This window comes from Carettochelys insculpta, chromosome 3 (genome assembly GCF_033958435.1).
Source record: "Carettochelys insculpta isolate YL-2023 chromosome 3, ASM3395843v1, whole genome shotgun sequence".
Classification (NCBI taxonomy): Eukaryota; Metazoa; Chordata; order Testudines; family Carettochelyidae; genus Carettochelys; species Carettochelys insculpta.
In genome coordinates this window covers 45,368,878-45,386,028 of record NC_134139.1, presented here as the reverse complement: position 1 = coordinate 45,386,028, position 17,151 = coordinate 45,368,878, and the positions used below count along the sequence as shown (strand labels likewise).

General features: G+C 58.6%; 1 protein-coding gene across 4 annotated transcripts in view; it reads right to left on the bottom strand.

Moving 5' to 3' along the window:
* Positions 1–610: 610 nt before the first annotated feature.
* The window catches only part of TMEM63B (transmembrane protein 63B), an 85,251-nt gene continuing 68,710 nt past the window's right edge, over positions 611–17,151 (bottom strand). For all 4 annotated transcript variants that reach the window (XM_074989758.1, XM_074989761.1, XM_074989760.1 and 1 more), the window contains 14 exons: positions 16,704–16,784; positions 15,002–15,125; positions 14,400–14,533; positions 14,052–14,189; positions 13,496–13,649; positions 12,405–12,511; positions 10,746–10,832; positions 8,669–8,734; positions 8,050–8,212; positions 7,459–7,564; positions 5,542–5,709; positions 5,231–5,346; positions 4,634–4,714; positions 611–3,074 (listed from right to left, as the gene is read on the bottom strand). In XM_074989758.1, the coding sequence (XP_074845859.1) occupies positions 2,907–3,074; positions 4,634–4,714; positions 5,231–5,346; positions 5,542–5,709; positions 7,459–7,564; positions 8,050–8,212; positions 8,669–8,734; positions 10,746–10,832; positions 12,405–12,511; positions 13,496–13,649; positions 14,052–14,189; positions 14,400–14,533; positions 15,002–15,125; positions 16,704–16,784 (1,693 nt within the window). In that variant the 3' untranslated portion in view covers positions 611–2,906. The remainder of the gene's footprint in view (positions 3,075–4,633; positions 4,715–5,230; positions 5,347–5,541; positions 5,710–7,458; positions 7,565–8,049; positions 8,213–8,668; positions 8,735–10,745; positions 10,833–12,404; positions 12,512–13,495; positions 13,650–14,051; positions 14,190–14,399; positions 14,534–15,001; positions 15,126–16,703; positions 16,785–17,151) is intronic.

The window sequence follows — 17,151 nt, the reverse complement described above, 5'->3', positions numbered from 1 at the left end:
GGCCACAGAACCTTACACAAGGGCTGTTTCCAGCCTCCACCACCAGTGGAGGGGGTGGAAATACCTTCCCAGGCCTGTGAGCTCTCAAGCACGAGCCCCGTGGGAGCAGAAGGACAGAGCAGGCTTCAGTGAAGCAGCACGCAGCACCTCAGGCCAGGCGGGACTCGACTCAGTGTGTGGCCACCAGGAGTCCCGGCCGGGTTCAGGGTGACTGAGTTGGAGTCTGTCTGGGGTGGTGGTAGTGGTGTTCAGGCTGGGTAGAGCCCCCTGCTCCCCATTTGTCCCCAGAGGCCTGAGTCCCAGCCCTAGGCAGACCCCCACCCCCGTACTCCTAACTCTGGGTGCCAGCCCTAGACACCGCTTGCTGCCTTGCACCCTGCCCGTGGCACTGGGTTCCAGCTCCAGGCAGAGGTCCCTGCCTCACAGCGCAGAAGGCTTTGGGACTGGGCTCCAGGCCGCACCCACCTCCTACACAGTGCCCTCCCCACACATGGTACCCGAGGCTCTGGGGTTTGGCTCCAGGTAGAGCCCACCCCCCCGCCCACTGGTGTCCCAGGTGCTGCCTCCGCCAGCGCAAACCCATTCGACACACAGAGACTGGCAATCTGGTAAGCTCCGGTTTTTCTTTTTTTACACAAATATATACAGGGTATTGTACACAGCTCAACACAGACACAGTGCCAGTGGGAACACAGCCCCCTGCCAGGGCCTGCACCCACCAGCCAGTACACAGCAACCGCAGCCAGCCCGCCACGCCGCAGCGCACGTGTGAGAACAGCTCTCCCGCCTGGACGGACCTCTCGAGCCCTGTGCTTGGTTTCTAGCCTGTCCTGGGAGAAACCCAGAGAAATCCAATAACGTGCATTTCACCTGGGAACTCCAGAGGGGAATCCCACCAGGCCCAGCCTCTGCCAGCCCCTCCACTGAATAACACGCCCCAGCCATCACTCAGCCACTAAGGAGGAGCCAGGGTCTGAGCCCTTCATCTCTGTCCCCCCTCCCCACAGGCGGCGAACCCTGCTGTTGCCTCTGCAACACCTGTCAGAAGGGCAGGGTGAAGGACAGACAGCCGGACTCTCTTCCAAAGTGCCATGGACTTGCTGTGTGACCTTGGGCAAGCCTCTTCCCGCTCTGTGCCTCAGTTCCCCCTCTGTACCATGGAGAAGAACCATTCTCCTGGGAACTCAGCTGGTGAGAGCGGAGGCTTAGGTCTTTAGTGTCTACGAAGCACTCTTGGCTGGAGGGTGCTAGCAAAGGATGAGGGCAGGTTATTACTGCTCTTCGCAGAACCTGCTTGGACCGACTCCAATACACCACTGCTTTGCATGCTGCTCACTGGAGCCACGTCCAGGCAGGGTTCGCAGCGGCTAATGGCCAGGGCAGCAAGGGGAGGGAGGCAAGGGAAAATAAATACAGCTTGCCGGCAGGCAGGGTTATTTTGTGATGGTGCTGCTGCCCGTTTTGCCTGGCGCGCCTCCCTCTGTGCAAGTGCCCACCCAGGGTGTGGTGCTTAGGGGTGGAGGGAGGTTCTGGAACATGCCCAGCCGGCAGCGATGTCCCATGAGAATCTCAGAGCAGCACATCAGCCTCACCCCCACGGGACCAGGTTAACGAGAGGGACCCAGCTCCCCCAGGGCTGGGATCTTGGAGCAGGATGGCAGATGCTGCCACTCATGCTGCCGGAGCCACGGCCCTACAGTGGCAGACACCAAACACACAGGAGGGGTAAACCCCGGCTCAGTCCCCAGGCTAGGGAAGCTGGGTCAGTCCCAGCACCTGCTGGTAGCTGGATTCAGGGCCCAGGCCGCATTCCACAGCAGTCAGGGAAAGCCAACCCCAGTGGCCGGCCTTGCTGGCCCGCTGCGCAGACACAGGAGAGCACAGGGGGCAGCGGCTGGGTGTCATTTTTTTTTATTTTAAAGGAATGGGGGGAAATGTACAAAAAACGCCACTTAAAAGAATGCCACACGCTCACGGTGAGCCCCCGGCATGGCCCGACTGGGCTCCAGCTACCACAGCCACGACACAGCCGTATGCGCCTGTTAGCCCCTAGGCTCCCCTTGCCCTGCAAGGGGCCCTCCCACACTGCTCGCCACCCAGAGGGGCCCTCCCGCCAGCACAGAGCCAGCACGGTTTTCATGGCGTGACACCCGCTGCCCCCAGGCATCTGGGAGCTGCTACTGGCCCCCCACTGCACGAGGGGAGAGCAGGAGCGGGCCTAGGTGGTTACACTGCACCCAAACCGGAGCGTGGCCCTCATGTGCCCCCAGAACCAGGAGCTGGGGAGGGGCACCCCACTCAGGCGCACACGCGTGTGAGAGACACAGCCACAGGGGACCAGCGCCAGCTGCTGGGCTCCCAGCCCCCCACTGCTAGCTGGGGGGGCAATACCTTGATTAAAGCTTTTTTCTTTTAAATCTAATAAATTATTAGTGTTCAAGATTCCACCTGTGGGGCAGGCGGAGAGGCCCAGCATCCACCCTGGAGACTGGAGAGTCCCCCCGCAACACTCGCCACCCCAAGGCACCCAGGCCTCTGCAGTCCCTGGGACGTCTTCTCCACAGCATTGAAGCAGCCAGGGTCCAAGTCATTGTCCTCCGCCTCTTCCTTCCCCCTGCCAGGCTCACGGAGGGGGTTAGAGAAGGGAACTGGGAAGAGCAGGTCCCGTCTCAGCCGCCCAGACGGGAGCGAGGGGGCGGGGCGGGAGCAAGCAGGGAATGGAGAGGTTGATGCACGGCCCCTTCCCGCCCTTGGAACGAGCATTGGGGCAGCAGCCTGGGCAGGCGGGTGGGGGCAGGGGCAGGCGTCCTCCTTGCCACGCTCCCAGCTCCATTCAGTTCTCTCTCCGTTCACACCGGCCGCCTTGGTTCCCGGGCCCTCCCTGCCCCGCCTGCCCCCTGGGGTCGCTACTGGCGGATCTCGTTCTCTATCAGGCTGTCCTCGCACGACTGGAAATCCGTGTCGTTCATGCCGTCCGGGTTGATGAGCTCCTCGTCCTGGGACCCCTGCTCCTCGGACTCCGCCGCCTCGCCCTCCAGGGGTGGGTCCTGCAGCACCTGGGCGATGTACTTTTGCTGCGGCAGGGGCGGGAGACGACAGACCGTTAGCTCCAGGCAGGCGGAGGGGAAAGCACAGGCTGGTGGGCAGGCGCCAGGGGGGCCGAGCGCCGGGCATGCTGGGAATGGACGGAACTCACGCTGCGTGGCATGCAGGCCATAGCACAGGGTGGGGCGGGGCAGGACAGGCTGATTACAGAGGTAGAATGGCCTGGGGGGCAGCTCTGCATGTCCAGTCACAGATAACCCTCCTTTTCCAAGGCCTCAGGGAACATCGCAACCCTCCCAAGAGCCAGGGGTGAGAGAACTGGCAGTACAGGGGGCCAGGGCTTCTACATGACCACATGGCCGGGACCCGGGAGGGGAGCGTTTCCAAGGACGGGTGCCTGGCTGTCAGCCCCTCTCAGGTGGCTTGAGCTGGGCACTGTTTGGTCAAGGCCCTTTTGAAAGATGCTCCCCTCTTGTGGAGATGGGCGCGAACTCTCAGGGGTGGCCCCGCAAGTAGCTGAAGTTCAGCACAGGGCCTGGTTTGCCTATACGGCTCCTGTCTGGCTGCAGGGCCACTGGGGCAGTCAGGACAGCCTGGGGAATTCTGCCTCCCGCTCCCTGTATCTGCAGGCCAGCAATGTCATTGCAGACAATACCAAACAGGCCCCTGGGTCACTGGGCAGCATGTGGCAGCAGTACTGTGTGGGCTTGGTGATAAGGCCGTGGTAGCCACTGCCTGTACGCTGGAGGCTGGCCTTAGCTGAGCATGCAGGGGCTGCTCCCACCCCCCAGCCGCTGGAGGGAATCCAGCAGATCCTGTACTAGGCTCTGTTTGCCCTCAGGACAACTCTGGACATTGCAAAGGGCTCACAGCCTGACTTCACCATCTCTTTTGGGAGAGTAACCGGGGAGCACAGGACCGGTGTAGTCAGTCCCTACAGAGCCCTGGTATATGAAGGCCCTGGATGTGGGCTATGCGGTGATCCAGCTGTCCCAGGACAGAGCAGCCCCCAGGTAGCTGTAACTTCCAGCAAAGATGGGGGCAGAGTCAGTGACTTTTAACCAGCTTCCCCCTTGGCACATGCTAGCTGCAGCAGAGTATCTGGCCTCGGGAGGAAGTGAACTATACCAGAACCGGTGAGCTCAGGAGATTAAAGGGGCAGCATCAGAGACTCCAGACCCCTGAAGGCCAGACAGGAGGGGGAGGGGCTACCCCAACGTTTTTTCACTCCATGTCAGACTGCAATGCCAAAAGCTGCAGCGGGCGCTCCCAGCTCTGCAGGGGCTGTAGCCTCCAGTGAGGGGTGGGAGCTAGAAAGCCCAAGCGACTAGTCTGGTGTCATTGTCCTAGCAGAGAGGCAAAACGGGAACAAAGACCATGGGGGAGGGCAGGGGGTGGGAGGGGAAGCAGGAGCCAGGACAGTGCAATTCCTCTTCTCAGCTGGGCAGGGGGCGTGTGGAAGGGCACCCCCCCAATGCTGGCTGGGCAAGGCCAGGAAGGAGGCCCTTTGACCTGAAGAGACACATGCCACCCTCTTTCCCTGTCCCAGACCCACACGCGCAGAATTGCAGGGGACCTGGCAACTCACAGCGGATTTGGGAGCTGGCGGCACAGCGGCCGGCTGCCCGTTTTCCCTCCCATCCACAGCGTCCACCTCCGTGTGGTCGATCTAGAGAGAGAGAGAGAGAGAGAGAGAATGAAACGGAGACGCGGCATGGAGATGGCAGGGCAGCTGGCCCATGGACCCCACTGCCTGCTGTGGCTCCTGCCCTCCGTTGAGGCTTCCTTTATTGGACCAGGGAATCAGGGTGCAGAAGCAGTGGTTGGGCTGGGGGGCCGAGGGGGCTGAACACCCAGCTCAGGGGCACCCCTGCGAGGCTCCCATGCTAGGGCGCTGGAGAGGGAACAGGCTCATGCACTGATGATGGGGTGTGGCAAGGGGGCGTGCCCCCAACAAGCTTTCCCACCTGCCATAAGAGCAAGGCAGTGGCCCTGAGGTGGGGGAAGAGCCCTGTTCCCACTGCACCCACCTGGCATGTGAGTGGGGAGGCAAGAGTGGTATTAGGTCAGGGAGCCCAAAAGGAAGGGGACAGCCCTCTGAGGAGCTCCCCTCACAGCCCAACTTGTCACCTCCGCCACCGTTCACCCCACCCCTGCTCCCGCCAGGCACCTCCCAGAACCTCACCTTGTAGTTGTGAGCACTGAGGTATTTGAAGTGTCCGAAGCAGACGTGACACAGGCAGATCACAATAGTGATCACGAGAACCACGAAGGTGAACATGGAGGTGGGGGCCAGGAACCCTGGGCAAGGCAAAGGGTCACAGTCAGAGTGATCGCACGCCCCGCATGCGGCTCCACCCTCCACCCCCAGGGGCCTCACCACGAGGAGACAGCCAGCAGGTGGGGCGGGGGGCACAGGGAGCCCAGCATTGCCAGGCAGCGTGTGTTTATAATCTGGCACCCACCACTTGCTCCCTCCCCTCACTGCAAGCTCACCTGTGCGCATGGTGGAGAAGAAGAGGAGCCAGAAGAGGCAGAGAATGGGGGCTGCCACCACCTGGTTCACAGCCCCTGAATGGATCTTCTTGTCCAGCTTGGCAGGCAGGTAAGCATAGTACAGGTTGTACCTGTCAACCAGGTGCTTGAGGAGCATGTACATCAGTCCTGAGAGAGAGAGAGAGGTGAGGTGTCAGCTGAGCTCAGGAGCAGAGGCTAGAGGGAGATTGGCAGTGTGGCCCAGGGACTCCAGTATCAGGTGCACCGGGAAATGGGTCTGTTGCCTGCCCCACACACTGGCACTGGTCACCCTACAAGGACTGCTGCCTGGGCAACAGGGGTTCTAATATCGGCTGGGAAAGAGTTCCGGGCAGAGCAGAAGCAGCTGTTATGCAAGGACAAGTGAGGCCCCTTCTTGCTGGGAAAACTACTGCTCAGTGCCCAGGCTGGCAGATATTCTTACTGCAGTTACCAGGGAAGCCTCCTGGTAGGGAGCAGGGAGACCCTCTCTTGTACCTGGCTTGAGCAATACACAGCCAGGTGAGAAACAGCAGTCGGCATTTGGGCAGAGCTTCCAGCTGGCAAGTTGCTGGTCCCTTCGCTGGGAATGCTGGGCACCATGGGGCTGAGAAGGCTGTTGTGTGTATGGACAGAAGGGCTCTTGAGCCACTTGTTCGCGCACACACATTCACATGCTGGATCCCGGTGACACACAGTGCCATGTTGGGTCGGTTACAGTACTGTGAACGGCAACTAAAGGTCAAGGCCCCAAACACAGAGATACCCCCTCAACACGTATTCAGAGACACACGTCTGATGATGTTCCTTAGTGACAGTTCAAAAACAAAAACGGGGCCTGGACTGAAAACCCCATTTGAAAAGGATGAGACATTGGGCCATTAAAGAACCAGAGCCCTGCTTTCCACACTGCCCTCCCCAGACAGACTCGGGGGACAGCAGGGAAGGACTTACAGTGTCTCCAGACAAGCATGGAGCACCGCTAAATGGTACAATGAAAGGCGCTGCTAGTCCTCTGTAAAGGTTTGTGACTCCGGCAAGTCAATGAGCACAGATGAGGCAATACTAAGGCCAAGACCTTGCTGCATAAGCGTGGTTTTGCCAATGCTTTTACATAGGATTGCAGCTGTGCTTAAAACGAGGTTATTGGGGACAGAAGAAAGGTACATATTATGCTGGAAGGTCTGAGCTAAAATGACACAAACCCGTGACAACAAAAAACATGTTGTCTGGGAAGACCCAGGGCAGAGTGACAAAGTGACATGACCCAGAAATTGCAAAGCCAAACAGGAAAAACGTTGCAGTTGGGTAGTTAAGGTTTCTGCGGGCACCATGCACAGCTTACTCACACCCAAAGGGCTAACGTGTAAAAAGCCAACAGGATAAAGATTAAGTGATCTGCAACATAGAAACGTATGAAAAACCTACGCAAACATGGGTCCCAACTGGAGAAGCTCTGGGTCAGAAACTGAAGGACCAGGCCAAGGGGTCAGAGAAGGTGATGACCACGATGGAACGTGGCCGTCCAACCGGTGCCCCACGATGTAGTAACGTGGGCCCATGTACCATGGAAAGTGGCAGGGCTTCTGGGTGCCCCCCAACATGGTAATGTGGGAATTAGTAAACGGGCCCTCGTCTGTTAAGTGTCTGGTGTAAAGGTAGCCCAGACTCTACAAGTGACAATGACTGCCTGAAATTGCACACATACAGATGAAAATTGAGTAACCCTACACTAGGTGGACTCACGACTCAGTTTCCCAACCTTTCACCCCCCATGCCTCCCATCCCACCCCGCAGACGGGGCTCCCTCACTGGAGGCAATGAAAGACACCCCTTCCCCTTGCTTTGGCTGCACACCCTTCCAAGTGTAGCCAGGCAGGGGGATGCTGCGCCACCTACCAAAGGGGACGATGATGGGGCAGGTGATGCTGTAGGTCATGACCACGGTGAAGACACACATCATCCAGGCATAGGCAGCGCCGAACTGGAACTCATAGGCTTGGTGCTGTGGGAGAAAGCAGAGCGTGCATGAGTACGGCACACGGAGCTGCCTGGCACGCCAGGCAATGGGAGGTATGAGTGCATCCTGTGCCTTGCTGTCTGCGCACAGCAGCCGGTTCAGACTCTCTGCACACAGGCCTGTTTGGGAGTTGCCTTCAGCCCCCGGATGGAAACCCCTGCTCTCCCCAGGCTCTCTGGTTGCAGGGCTGATCTGCCTGAGGTGATGCATGCTAGCCGGCTGGTTCCGTACACGCTGGTCAATGTGCCCCACATGCGAGCATGTGTCTGGATGCGCACGGGTACGGCCGTGCAGCTTGCACAAGCACACACTCACAGGTGCATGCTTGCACAAGTCTACAACTGCAGGAAAGTGCTCAGTTTGTTCACCACGGACCTGACATGCATCCAGTGCTCAAGGCAGGTTTCCGAGCACGGCAGCAAACACGCCCGTTATTTGCTAGGGCGGACGGGGTCGGCTCTGTCACGTACCCGCTTGACGTTCCTCCGCTCAGCGGCTGAGCGGGCCAGGCAGAGGCGGATCATGTACATGAGCAGGCCGGGGATGCGCAGCAGGTCCATGGCATTCCCGATGAAGGCTGAGGCGATGACGTAGTTCACGAAGAAGGCCCCATTATCGGGCAGGAAGACGCACCTCAGAATGAAGGAGACAGACAGGTAAGTGATGCCCCTTAACCGGACTGCAGACAAAGAGGGGCGTATGGGCAGCAGGTCCAAATGGGCAGAGAGGAAGCTGGCCAGGGCTGGCACTGCAATGCAATGGTCACTTCTTAAAATTCTGCCCTGCAGGCAGTGGGTGGGTGAGACTGGGACTCAGCATCTCTCCCACCAGGGCCCTGTCTGGCTACCAGCTCAGCCTCTCTAGAAGCAGTATTGGCTTCAGGACCCCTCCTAGGCGCTCAGGCGCAGCAGGAGGCACTGGCTGGACCTCCCCAGCCACTCTTGTCCCAGGCTTTCCTGGCATGGCGTGTGGTCAAGAATGGGGCAAGGAGCACAGGGCATGGATCAAGAGGCCCACAAGCTGTGACAGTAATTCCTGCTGGGCCTGCAAAGACAGACATTCCTCACCGCCCGCTCAGATGCCACTTACTCAAATCGCACGGCGGCCACAGCCAGGAACTTCTTGTCAAACAGCCAGCGGAAAAACACATCCAAACTGCGGAGAACAATGAAAAACCAAAGTCTAGCGTGAGCCCACCCGTGCTGGGAGACGGAGGGACACGAGCTGTACGCACACTTGGTCAGGACCCACCTCAGCAGCTGCAACATCATCTGCTGTGAATACACAGCGACCCGTGTAGACGTGAGAGGTGTTGCCTTCCTCCCCTTTCTAGTCTCCAGGACAGTATTTATAGAGGAGGAAATGTTTAGTACAAGGAATGACTGTTGGGAAAGAGGGCTCAGACTGGGCTGGGATGTGTGGCCCTGCAGTTCATCCCCTGCTCATTGCTGTACCTGGACCCACTCACTCAATTCTGCAGGGGAGTTAGCAGCAGCATCTGCTGAACACGTGGGGAATTATGCCAAGGCCTTAAACGGATGCGTTCAAGGAAAGCTGCATGAAAACAGAAAGTAGTTTCCCTCACTGGAGCCAAGATTTAAAAAAAAAAAAAAAATTACAATTAAAATATCTGAAGTTCTATAAAAGATGAAATAAGGACACAGCAATATTGTCAGTATAAGGATTCATATCAAGGTTGGAAGAGCAGACCCGTAGGCAAGGGCAGGCACTCCTACAGCACTTTTTAGGGTAAATTTATACACATCCCCAGAAAAGAAAACAAACAGGACTTGCCCTAACAAGGGCTGTGGGAATCTTTTGCTTTGTCTGGCTGTGACTCTGATCTCCCTGTCTCTTGACACGTCAGTGGCCTGTGTGTCTTATGAACCAGAAATCTAATTTAAAAAAATGGAAAGACATTTCCTGACCCCTGCCCCACACCCTGGAGCACAATTTTCCTCCTTCCAAGATATTTCCCTCTTTCCTGTGCTGTGTGAAAGAGTCACACTACAAACACCGGGTGAACCCCACTATGCAAGGCAAAGAGTGAAGTAGCCCCAAAGGCCCAGATCCTGAGATCAATGGAAGTTAGGTGCCCAAATCCATTTGGGGATCTTGACCAAATGTTCTCAAACACACAGAATAAACTGCCTGGAAAAAAAAAAGCACCTTGTTCTCTGATTTCTTTTAATTTTATTAGATTTAGATCCAAACTCTGCAGGCTTCTATGAATATAAATAGCTGGTAAAAGAGTCTCAATCAAAAATGTGATTATTTTTAAACCAAAGGGACCCTTTAAAGCACGAACCCCTGGATGACGCAGATTCTCAGCTTGAATCGCTGGGGATTTAGCTAGAGCATCAGGATTTTCAGATACTACAAGAAGATGTGTTTGTTGAGCTGACACATCCTCTGATTCATGCTGTTTTTCTGTAGCCATGTAAAGGCTTCCCATGCTCTGGGGCAGCCGCAGTTTGGCAATCAGGGCAGCATGCCCTCATCTCCACAGAAAGGTCAGCTGGGGTGTATGCACCGATGGCCGGAGTGAGGCTTTCCTCAGTGTGGAGGAGGCCTAACAGAGTAAGAACCAAGCACTTTGCACTGTCCCTCTTTCCTTTCCCAGGCCTGTGCCCTCTGGGCCTCCAGTGCAGAGGACCTGTCCTGGCGGCAGGGGGCAGATGGGAAGCCATCAGCAGTGGCTTTGTTAGCGTGGCTGTAGGGTGCTGTGTGAGGCTTTGGGAAGGGGGCTCGGGAGACAGGCTCTCATTCCTGCACCCTGGAAGCATGGTGCTTCATGGCAGCCTGCAGGGAGGCTGGCTGACTCCTGCTCCCACCTGACTAAAACAGGAAACTGGCTACTTTCCTAGCGGTTCTGAGTTAAGCATGTGCTTTTTTAATAGGTTTGTGTGGGGCCCACTGTGCAGGACCTGAGCTCTGTGCAATGCCAGAGAAACTAAGCAGCATGTCCAGGGCTAATGGGGCAAACCGCAGAATGCTCGGGCAACTGCCGCCATCCCAAGCCCTAGGGGAACAGTTCCCGGTGTGCAGAGGGAAGGAACGAGCCAGCTGGGTGTGAGGGCTGTCTCTCCAGTGACATGGGACAGGCGCTGGCCAAGGGCATCCTCAGCCCCATCTCCAGACCTGCCTTCACTCCCTCCTCACCCACCTGCTCAGGCCCAGGGAAGGCAGCAGCAAGACCATGAAGATGAGGAAGGTGTAACACTTGTGCATGGTCGTCCTGTTCTCTCCAGACCTGCGGGCAAAGGGGAGGCCATTAGCAAGTGGACTGGGAGTCTCCTGGTGGGCGACCACACCCATCTATCCACCCAGCTTAAGTACTTACAATGCAATGCGCCTGCTAGGCCCTGCTGTTGGACGTGCTATTGTAATTGTCATTAGTGACTTGTATTCTGGTATCACCTAGGAGCCTCTCAGGGACCAGGCCACTGCAGCAGACATTGTACAAACACTGCAAACATCATACGACGCACTAGGTCTTGTACAAACGCAGGAGAAACAGAGGGTCCCTGCATGCGTGAAGGGCAAATGAGCACAATGGATAGAGAAATGGGGGGTTCTGGAATATCTGAGGGCTCCTAATTGGTAATAACTTATCCTCACGATAGCCCTGCAGGGTGGGGCACTGCTCTTACACTGGGACAGAGAGCCTAAGACTTGCCCACGGTCACACAGGAAGTCTGTAACAGAGCAGGGAATGGACCCCAGTCTCCTACGCCTCAGACAAGTATCAGAGGGGTGGCCGAGTTAGTCTGTATCTTCAAAACCAACAAGAAGTCTTGTGGCACCTTACAGACGAACAGATATTTTAGAACATGAGCTCTCTTGGGCAAAGACCTGCTTTGCATGAGTGGGGCGGGGGAAGCTGCTCTTTGCCCCCCAAAAGCTTATGCTCTAAACTACTGTTATTGTATTGCACTTGTTATTCCCCTCTCACCTAGCACAGCCCCCAGCTCCAGCACCCCCACACCCAATGGTCCCTCTATTTTTGCTATCCATAGGCAGAATAAATTTTGTTGTGTGCACCAAGACGTGTGCAGCTGTGCACCACAGTAGAAATGCAGGCTGCTGGCTGTGGGCGTTCTGCTTATCAGCTGGGTGGCATTTGACTCTCTCCCAGCCATCCGCTCAAGCACTCAGCTTACTGGGAACACAGAAAGCGACCCTGACTCAGCCACAGGTGGGAATGTGAACAGCACCATGACTGGTGCTTTACAGTCACTGAGGCTTAATCTACACCAGCGAGGTATTTCCTGGTACAGCTGCCTCGGTACAGCCCTCCTGTAGAGCAGACACGGCTTCCCTCTGGTGGGGATTGGTCTCTGCTTTGGTCAGATGAGGGAACTGAGGTGTAGGGAAGGGACAGAACCTGTCCAAGGTTGCACCCAGCTGGGAGAACTCTGGATTGGCAGACCGCCAGCCCATGCCCACTGCAGGTCTGCAGCCATCTCAGCTCAAACCGGCTGGGCCGTGCAACCTGACAAGTGACCAGGGCCTAGCAGTGCTGGACACAACAAACACCTTGGGTCAGGAATATGTAATGACAACAACAATATGCGCCTGCCAGGCACCGAGAGCCCATGAAGCTTAAAAGCCTGTGCCTATAGCAGTCAGTTCGTCCAGCCACCCAAGGGCAGCCGACTCTGCGGTGGGATCCAGCCCCCGACTAACAGCTGCAAGGCCCAGGGGCGGCTGCACTACAGGGACTGGGCCGAACACGCCGACAACAGCTGCTCTCGTGCGAGGTGGTGGGCGTGCACAGCTGGCAGCAGTGCTCAGGCAGAGAGCAAGCGCTGGTTGCCCATACCTGGTCCAGTGGGCTTCGAAGAAGGCGGAGTAATACACAATGGTCGGCAGCAAGGCAGAAAAGCACCACAGCAGCAGGGTGGGGAAGAACTGGGTGATGATGGGGTTCTGGGAAGGCAAAACACACGCTGCTCATTGCAACCAATGCAAATCTGGAGGCCGGGCATGGTGGACTGGGCAGGGGGCAAACCAGCTGCATTGCCAAGGGCAGAGCCGCGCCAAGGCGGAGCCGAGCACGTCTCTGCCCCTTTGGGGCTGTATCGGCAGGAGCCCTCTCCTTGACTTGGGAATCCTGGGGGAGCACCTGCAGCTCCTCTGCCTGACGCCGGGGCGAGGCAGGAGAGGCTGGGAGTTGTACTGGGTGGAGGATGAGGCACTAGCTGAAGCCGCGCCATTTGTCTCCACCTAGGGATCAGCCAGGATGCAGCTACTCCCGCTGTGGGGCTGGGGTTTTCCCAAGCACAGAGATGGCCGAATGCAGACAGCGTGTCCCCGGCAAGGCTCCTTGGCTCTCAGAACACTGCGCTCCCCAGTCGTCCCTCGGCACGGCCTCGGGCACAGTGTGTGCCTGGTCCCCGGTGCGGTAGGGAGAGCCTGGGTTTCCTCCCGCTCGCCAGGCGTGCAAAACCAAGTGCTGGCTGCGGGCCGAAGAGCCCCGGCGCTCCCTGGGGAGAGTGGGGACCACCCGGTTGAGCAAGTTCTGAGGCGCCAGGCTGCTCGTAGGGATCCTGCACGCTCCCACCTGCCCTGCGTACGCAGCCACTTCAGACACTCTGGCTCCAGCAACACGTGCTCCCTGCTCTGCTCTGGCAGGGTGTGCGGTGCCGCAGCTCAAGGGCGGGACGGGGAGTTTGGCTCCTTTCCCAGAGCAGAGCCCACGCAGCAGCCACATAGACAAGGCCCCCGCAAAAAAAAGGGGCACGTGAGAGCCAGAGGGACCTTGCTCAGCATGATGGGGCCTGGCCTCGCCTGTGCGGACATGTGAGATGGAGGGACCCATCGTGAACCCCATCCCACCCCAGGGCTGCTTTACTCTGTGCCACAGGGCGGGACGGAAGGGCCCCTCAGCCTGCGCCGTCCCCCAGGCCTTACGTTCAGATACTCCACGGGCTTGGTGACGTTGAACTTATCCATGGTGCTGATGATGATGGCGGGCGTGGTGAGGAAGAAGAGGAGGATGAAGAGGACAACGTTGATAACCAGGCAGCGGATCCACCAGATGAAGCCCCGGATGGAGAGATGCTCCCTGGGGTGGGGGAAACAGGGTGAAGACACCAGTGAGGAGGGGATCGGGGGTGGGCAGAGCCGAGTGCTGAGACACAGGTCTACACTGGGCAGGGTGAACAGAACCTGGCACATTAGCTCTTCACGTTCCTGACCCCCTCTCGGGACACCTGGACCTGCTGCTCCCCATGTGGGGTCAGACCCTTGACCCAGCCAGGCTGGGACTGCTCCCAGAAGCAGCCCCAGCTAGAGCTGCCAGAGAGACGAACCACTCTGGCCAGCTGCAAGGGCTTGTTCCAAGGGATGTTCCCTCTTCTCAGCCCTCAGCTTCCCCGGCACTCCTGGGCTAGGCCCACATCCCTTCCTTTCACCAAGCTGCCCAGGACTTCTCAGTCCTGCCCGGCCGGAGGCCTGCCCTGCTCACCAGTAAATGTTCTGCGGGTCAGGGGCATAGGAGACCGTCCAGTTGGAGATATGGAGGGACTCGCTGCAGGAGGAGGCCCGGGGCTCCCCACGACAGGCACAGCCCTGGCACTTGCACACGTTGAAGTCCTTGAGGATTCTGCAGGGAAAGGGAAGGCAGGTGAGGCAGCTGCAGAGGGCGGGAGCAGGGCAGCTGAGCCCCAGGGCAGCGGGAGGGGCGCCTGGGCACTGGTCTCCACTGCTTTATGGGACCCATCGATGCGTTCCAGCTGCTCAGACACCTGCCTGGAAAGGACGGCGACTCTCCCTCCCGCCCCTCCCTAGCCCCAGGACTGCCCCTTGCGCTCACACGGCCGTAATGGTCTCGTTGTGGAACGTGACGAAGGCCATCCCCAGAGGCTTCTCGTACACCTTCTCCTTCTCCCGCTTGTAGTCATCCTTCAGCTTCTCCTCCAGCTTGGTGTAATACTCAATGGCCTCCACCTGGACACAGGGACACAGGTCAGAGCTGAGAGCCCATCCCAACCCCACCCCAGCTTCCCTCCGCTGAGGCCCCAGAAGACTGACACCACTCCTCTCTGTGCTCTGCAGCCAGAGGCAGGGGCTCCCCCACATCACCCACATGGTGCACCAGCTCCACTAGGCATGGAGATGGAAGGAATCGGTGATAAGAAGGCAAAGGGGTGGGGGTGGTGAGCAAGGAAGAGCTTGGTGGGCGACAGCTGGGGGCAGCAGTGGCCAGGACCAGGAACAACTGAGGATAAAGAGTCTCCTCGGCCCCTGGACGGGCCCAGAGACGCTGAGGGCAGACAAGGGAAGAGCAATGTGCAGGTGTGGCAGGAATGGGCCCCGCCCCTTCTCGCCATGGGGCTGGTCAGAGCTCGCGACAGGGACAGTCTCCCATCCCAGGACCTGCCGCCCCACCCATCCTACCGCCAGGGGCCCCCGCACCTTCTCACAGCCCTTGATGACGCAGCAGCAGAGGTGGCCGCAGGGCTTGGGGTTGATCATCGTCAGGGTGTTCTCCTTGCTCTTCAGGTTAGTGAAGTAGATCTTCCCCCGCTCGGCTTTTTTCCTGCAGGGAAGGGGTGGGAGGGGAAGCAGAGGCTCAGAAAGGCCCTGCCCATGTGCCTGCCGGAGGGGCAGCCGCAGGGCGAGCGTGTCAGGAGGCAGGGGTGGGAGAGCGCGCTGGGGGGACCCGACATGAGCGGGCGGGGAGGGGGTGGGCTCTTGCGGCACAGGTCACTCGTGTGTACAGATTGCAGGGAAGTGGAGGCTGCAGCATGGTGAGGAACAGGTCCCGAGAGCTGTGTCACTAACTCCCCCCTCCCAGGGCGGAAGCACAGCCCAGCAGTGGGTCACGTCGCTAACAGTGCTGTGGTCACTTCAGGCACCGCACTGGGGGGGACCTCAGGGTCCAGCCCCAGGCTCACTATGTGACTGTAGCACGTCGCTGCCTTCTGTGCTTCCGGGCTGGTCCTGCCCAGCCTCACAACAGGGCAGGGCAAAATCCATCATGCCATGTGGGGTTCAGAACCTGGGGAATGGAGGCATGTAAGCAGATGGCTAACCCCAGAGCAGTCTGGGTAATTCAGCTCTGTCCTATCCCACGCTGCCCTGCTCCCAAAACTGCTGTTAATGCCTGCTCAAAGCCCTGGGCTCCCCCCACTGCTCTGCCAGGGCCCCTCACCTCTGCCCTGCAGCCCCGCTGCTATCCCAGCCCTGGGCTCCCCCCACTGCTCTGCCAGGGCCCCTCACCTCTGCCCTGCAGCCCCGCTGCTATCCCAGCCCTGGGCTCCCCCCACTGCTCTGCCAGGGCCCCTCACCTCTGCCCTGCAGCCCCGCTGCTATCCCAGCCCTGGGCTCCCCCCACTGCTCTGCCAGGGCCCCTCACCTCTGCCCTGCAGCCCCGCTGCTATCCCAGCCCTGGGCTCCCCTCACACAGCTCTGCCAGGGCCCCTCACCTCTGCCCTGCAGCCCCCCTGCTATCCCAGCCCTGGGCTCCCCTCACACAGCTCTGCCAGGGCCTCTCACCCCTGCCCTGCAGCCCCTCTGCTATCCCAGCCCTGGGCTCCCCTCACACAGCTCTGCCAGGGCCTCTCACCCCTGCCCTGCAGCCCCTCTGCTATCCCAGCCCTGGGCTCCCCTCACACAGCTCTGCCAGGGCCTCTCACCCCTGCCCTGCAGCCCCTCTGCTATCCCAGCCCTGGGCTCCCCTCACACAGCTCTGCCAGGGCCTCTCACCCCTGCCCTGCAGCCCCTCTGCTATCCCAGGCCTGGACCGCTCAAGCAGACTATACAATTTGAATCAAAAGATGAAGCGGGTCTTTGCCCATGAAAGCTTATGCTCCAAAAATATCTGTTAGTCTATAAGGTGCCCCAGGACTTCTTGTTGTTCCCGAAGCTATAGACTAACACGGCGACCTCTCTGGTACAGTTTGAATCAAACAGTCCCCATTTGCATTGCTGTTTAGTGCTGCAGACACAGTCTGTGTAAGTCGAGCCCAAGACCGTCTCGTGCGTTTTCTGGTGCTCTGCCACCCTCCAGTTGCTGGAGTCCCACTCTCTCACCCCAGCTTCTTCCCTTGTGCTCTGCACAACCTTCCCGGCCTAGGCCTGTTGGGACCCCGTCCACACCTGTCCCAGGCTTTACCTTTCTGCATCGAGGAACATCAGCCTGGCCACGTTGTAGCAGGGGCGTGCCTCCAGCACAGTGCAGTTGGAATAAGCCTCCCTGTGGAGAGGGAACAACCCTGGCTCATTAGCGAGGAAGTGTGAAGCAGCTGCTTGAGCGATCCTGTCGCTGGGGGGCGTTGGGAACCCACACTCCATTCTCAGGCCTTCAGGGAATTCTGTTAAAGCTGTGCCTCGGCAGGGAGGTGCGGGGATTAAGCATTGTGCCCGTATGGGGGATTGGGGTGAGGAGGCGAGTGCCTGCGGGCTCCTCTTCAGTCCTTCACCTCCAGAAGACCAGGGTCGCGTTGTGGGGCTTCCAATACAGGGGACCTCTGTATTGTTGAAGAGGTTCTGGATGTAGTTTGGCCACCAGCACCCAGTCCATCATCTCCCTGATATCACTTGGTTTGGTTGTGCCTATGGTT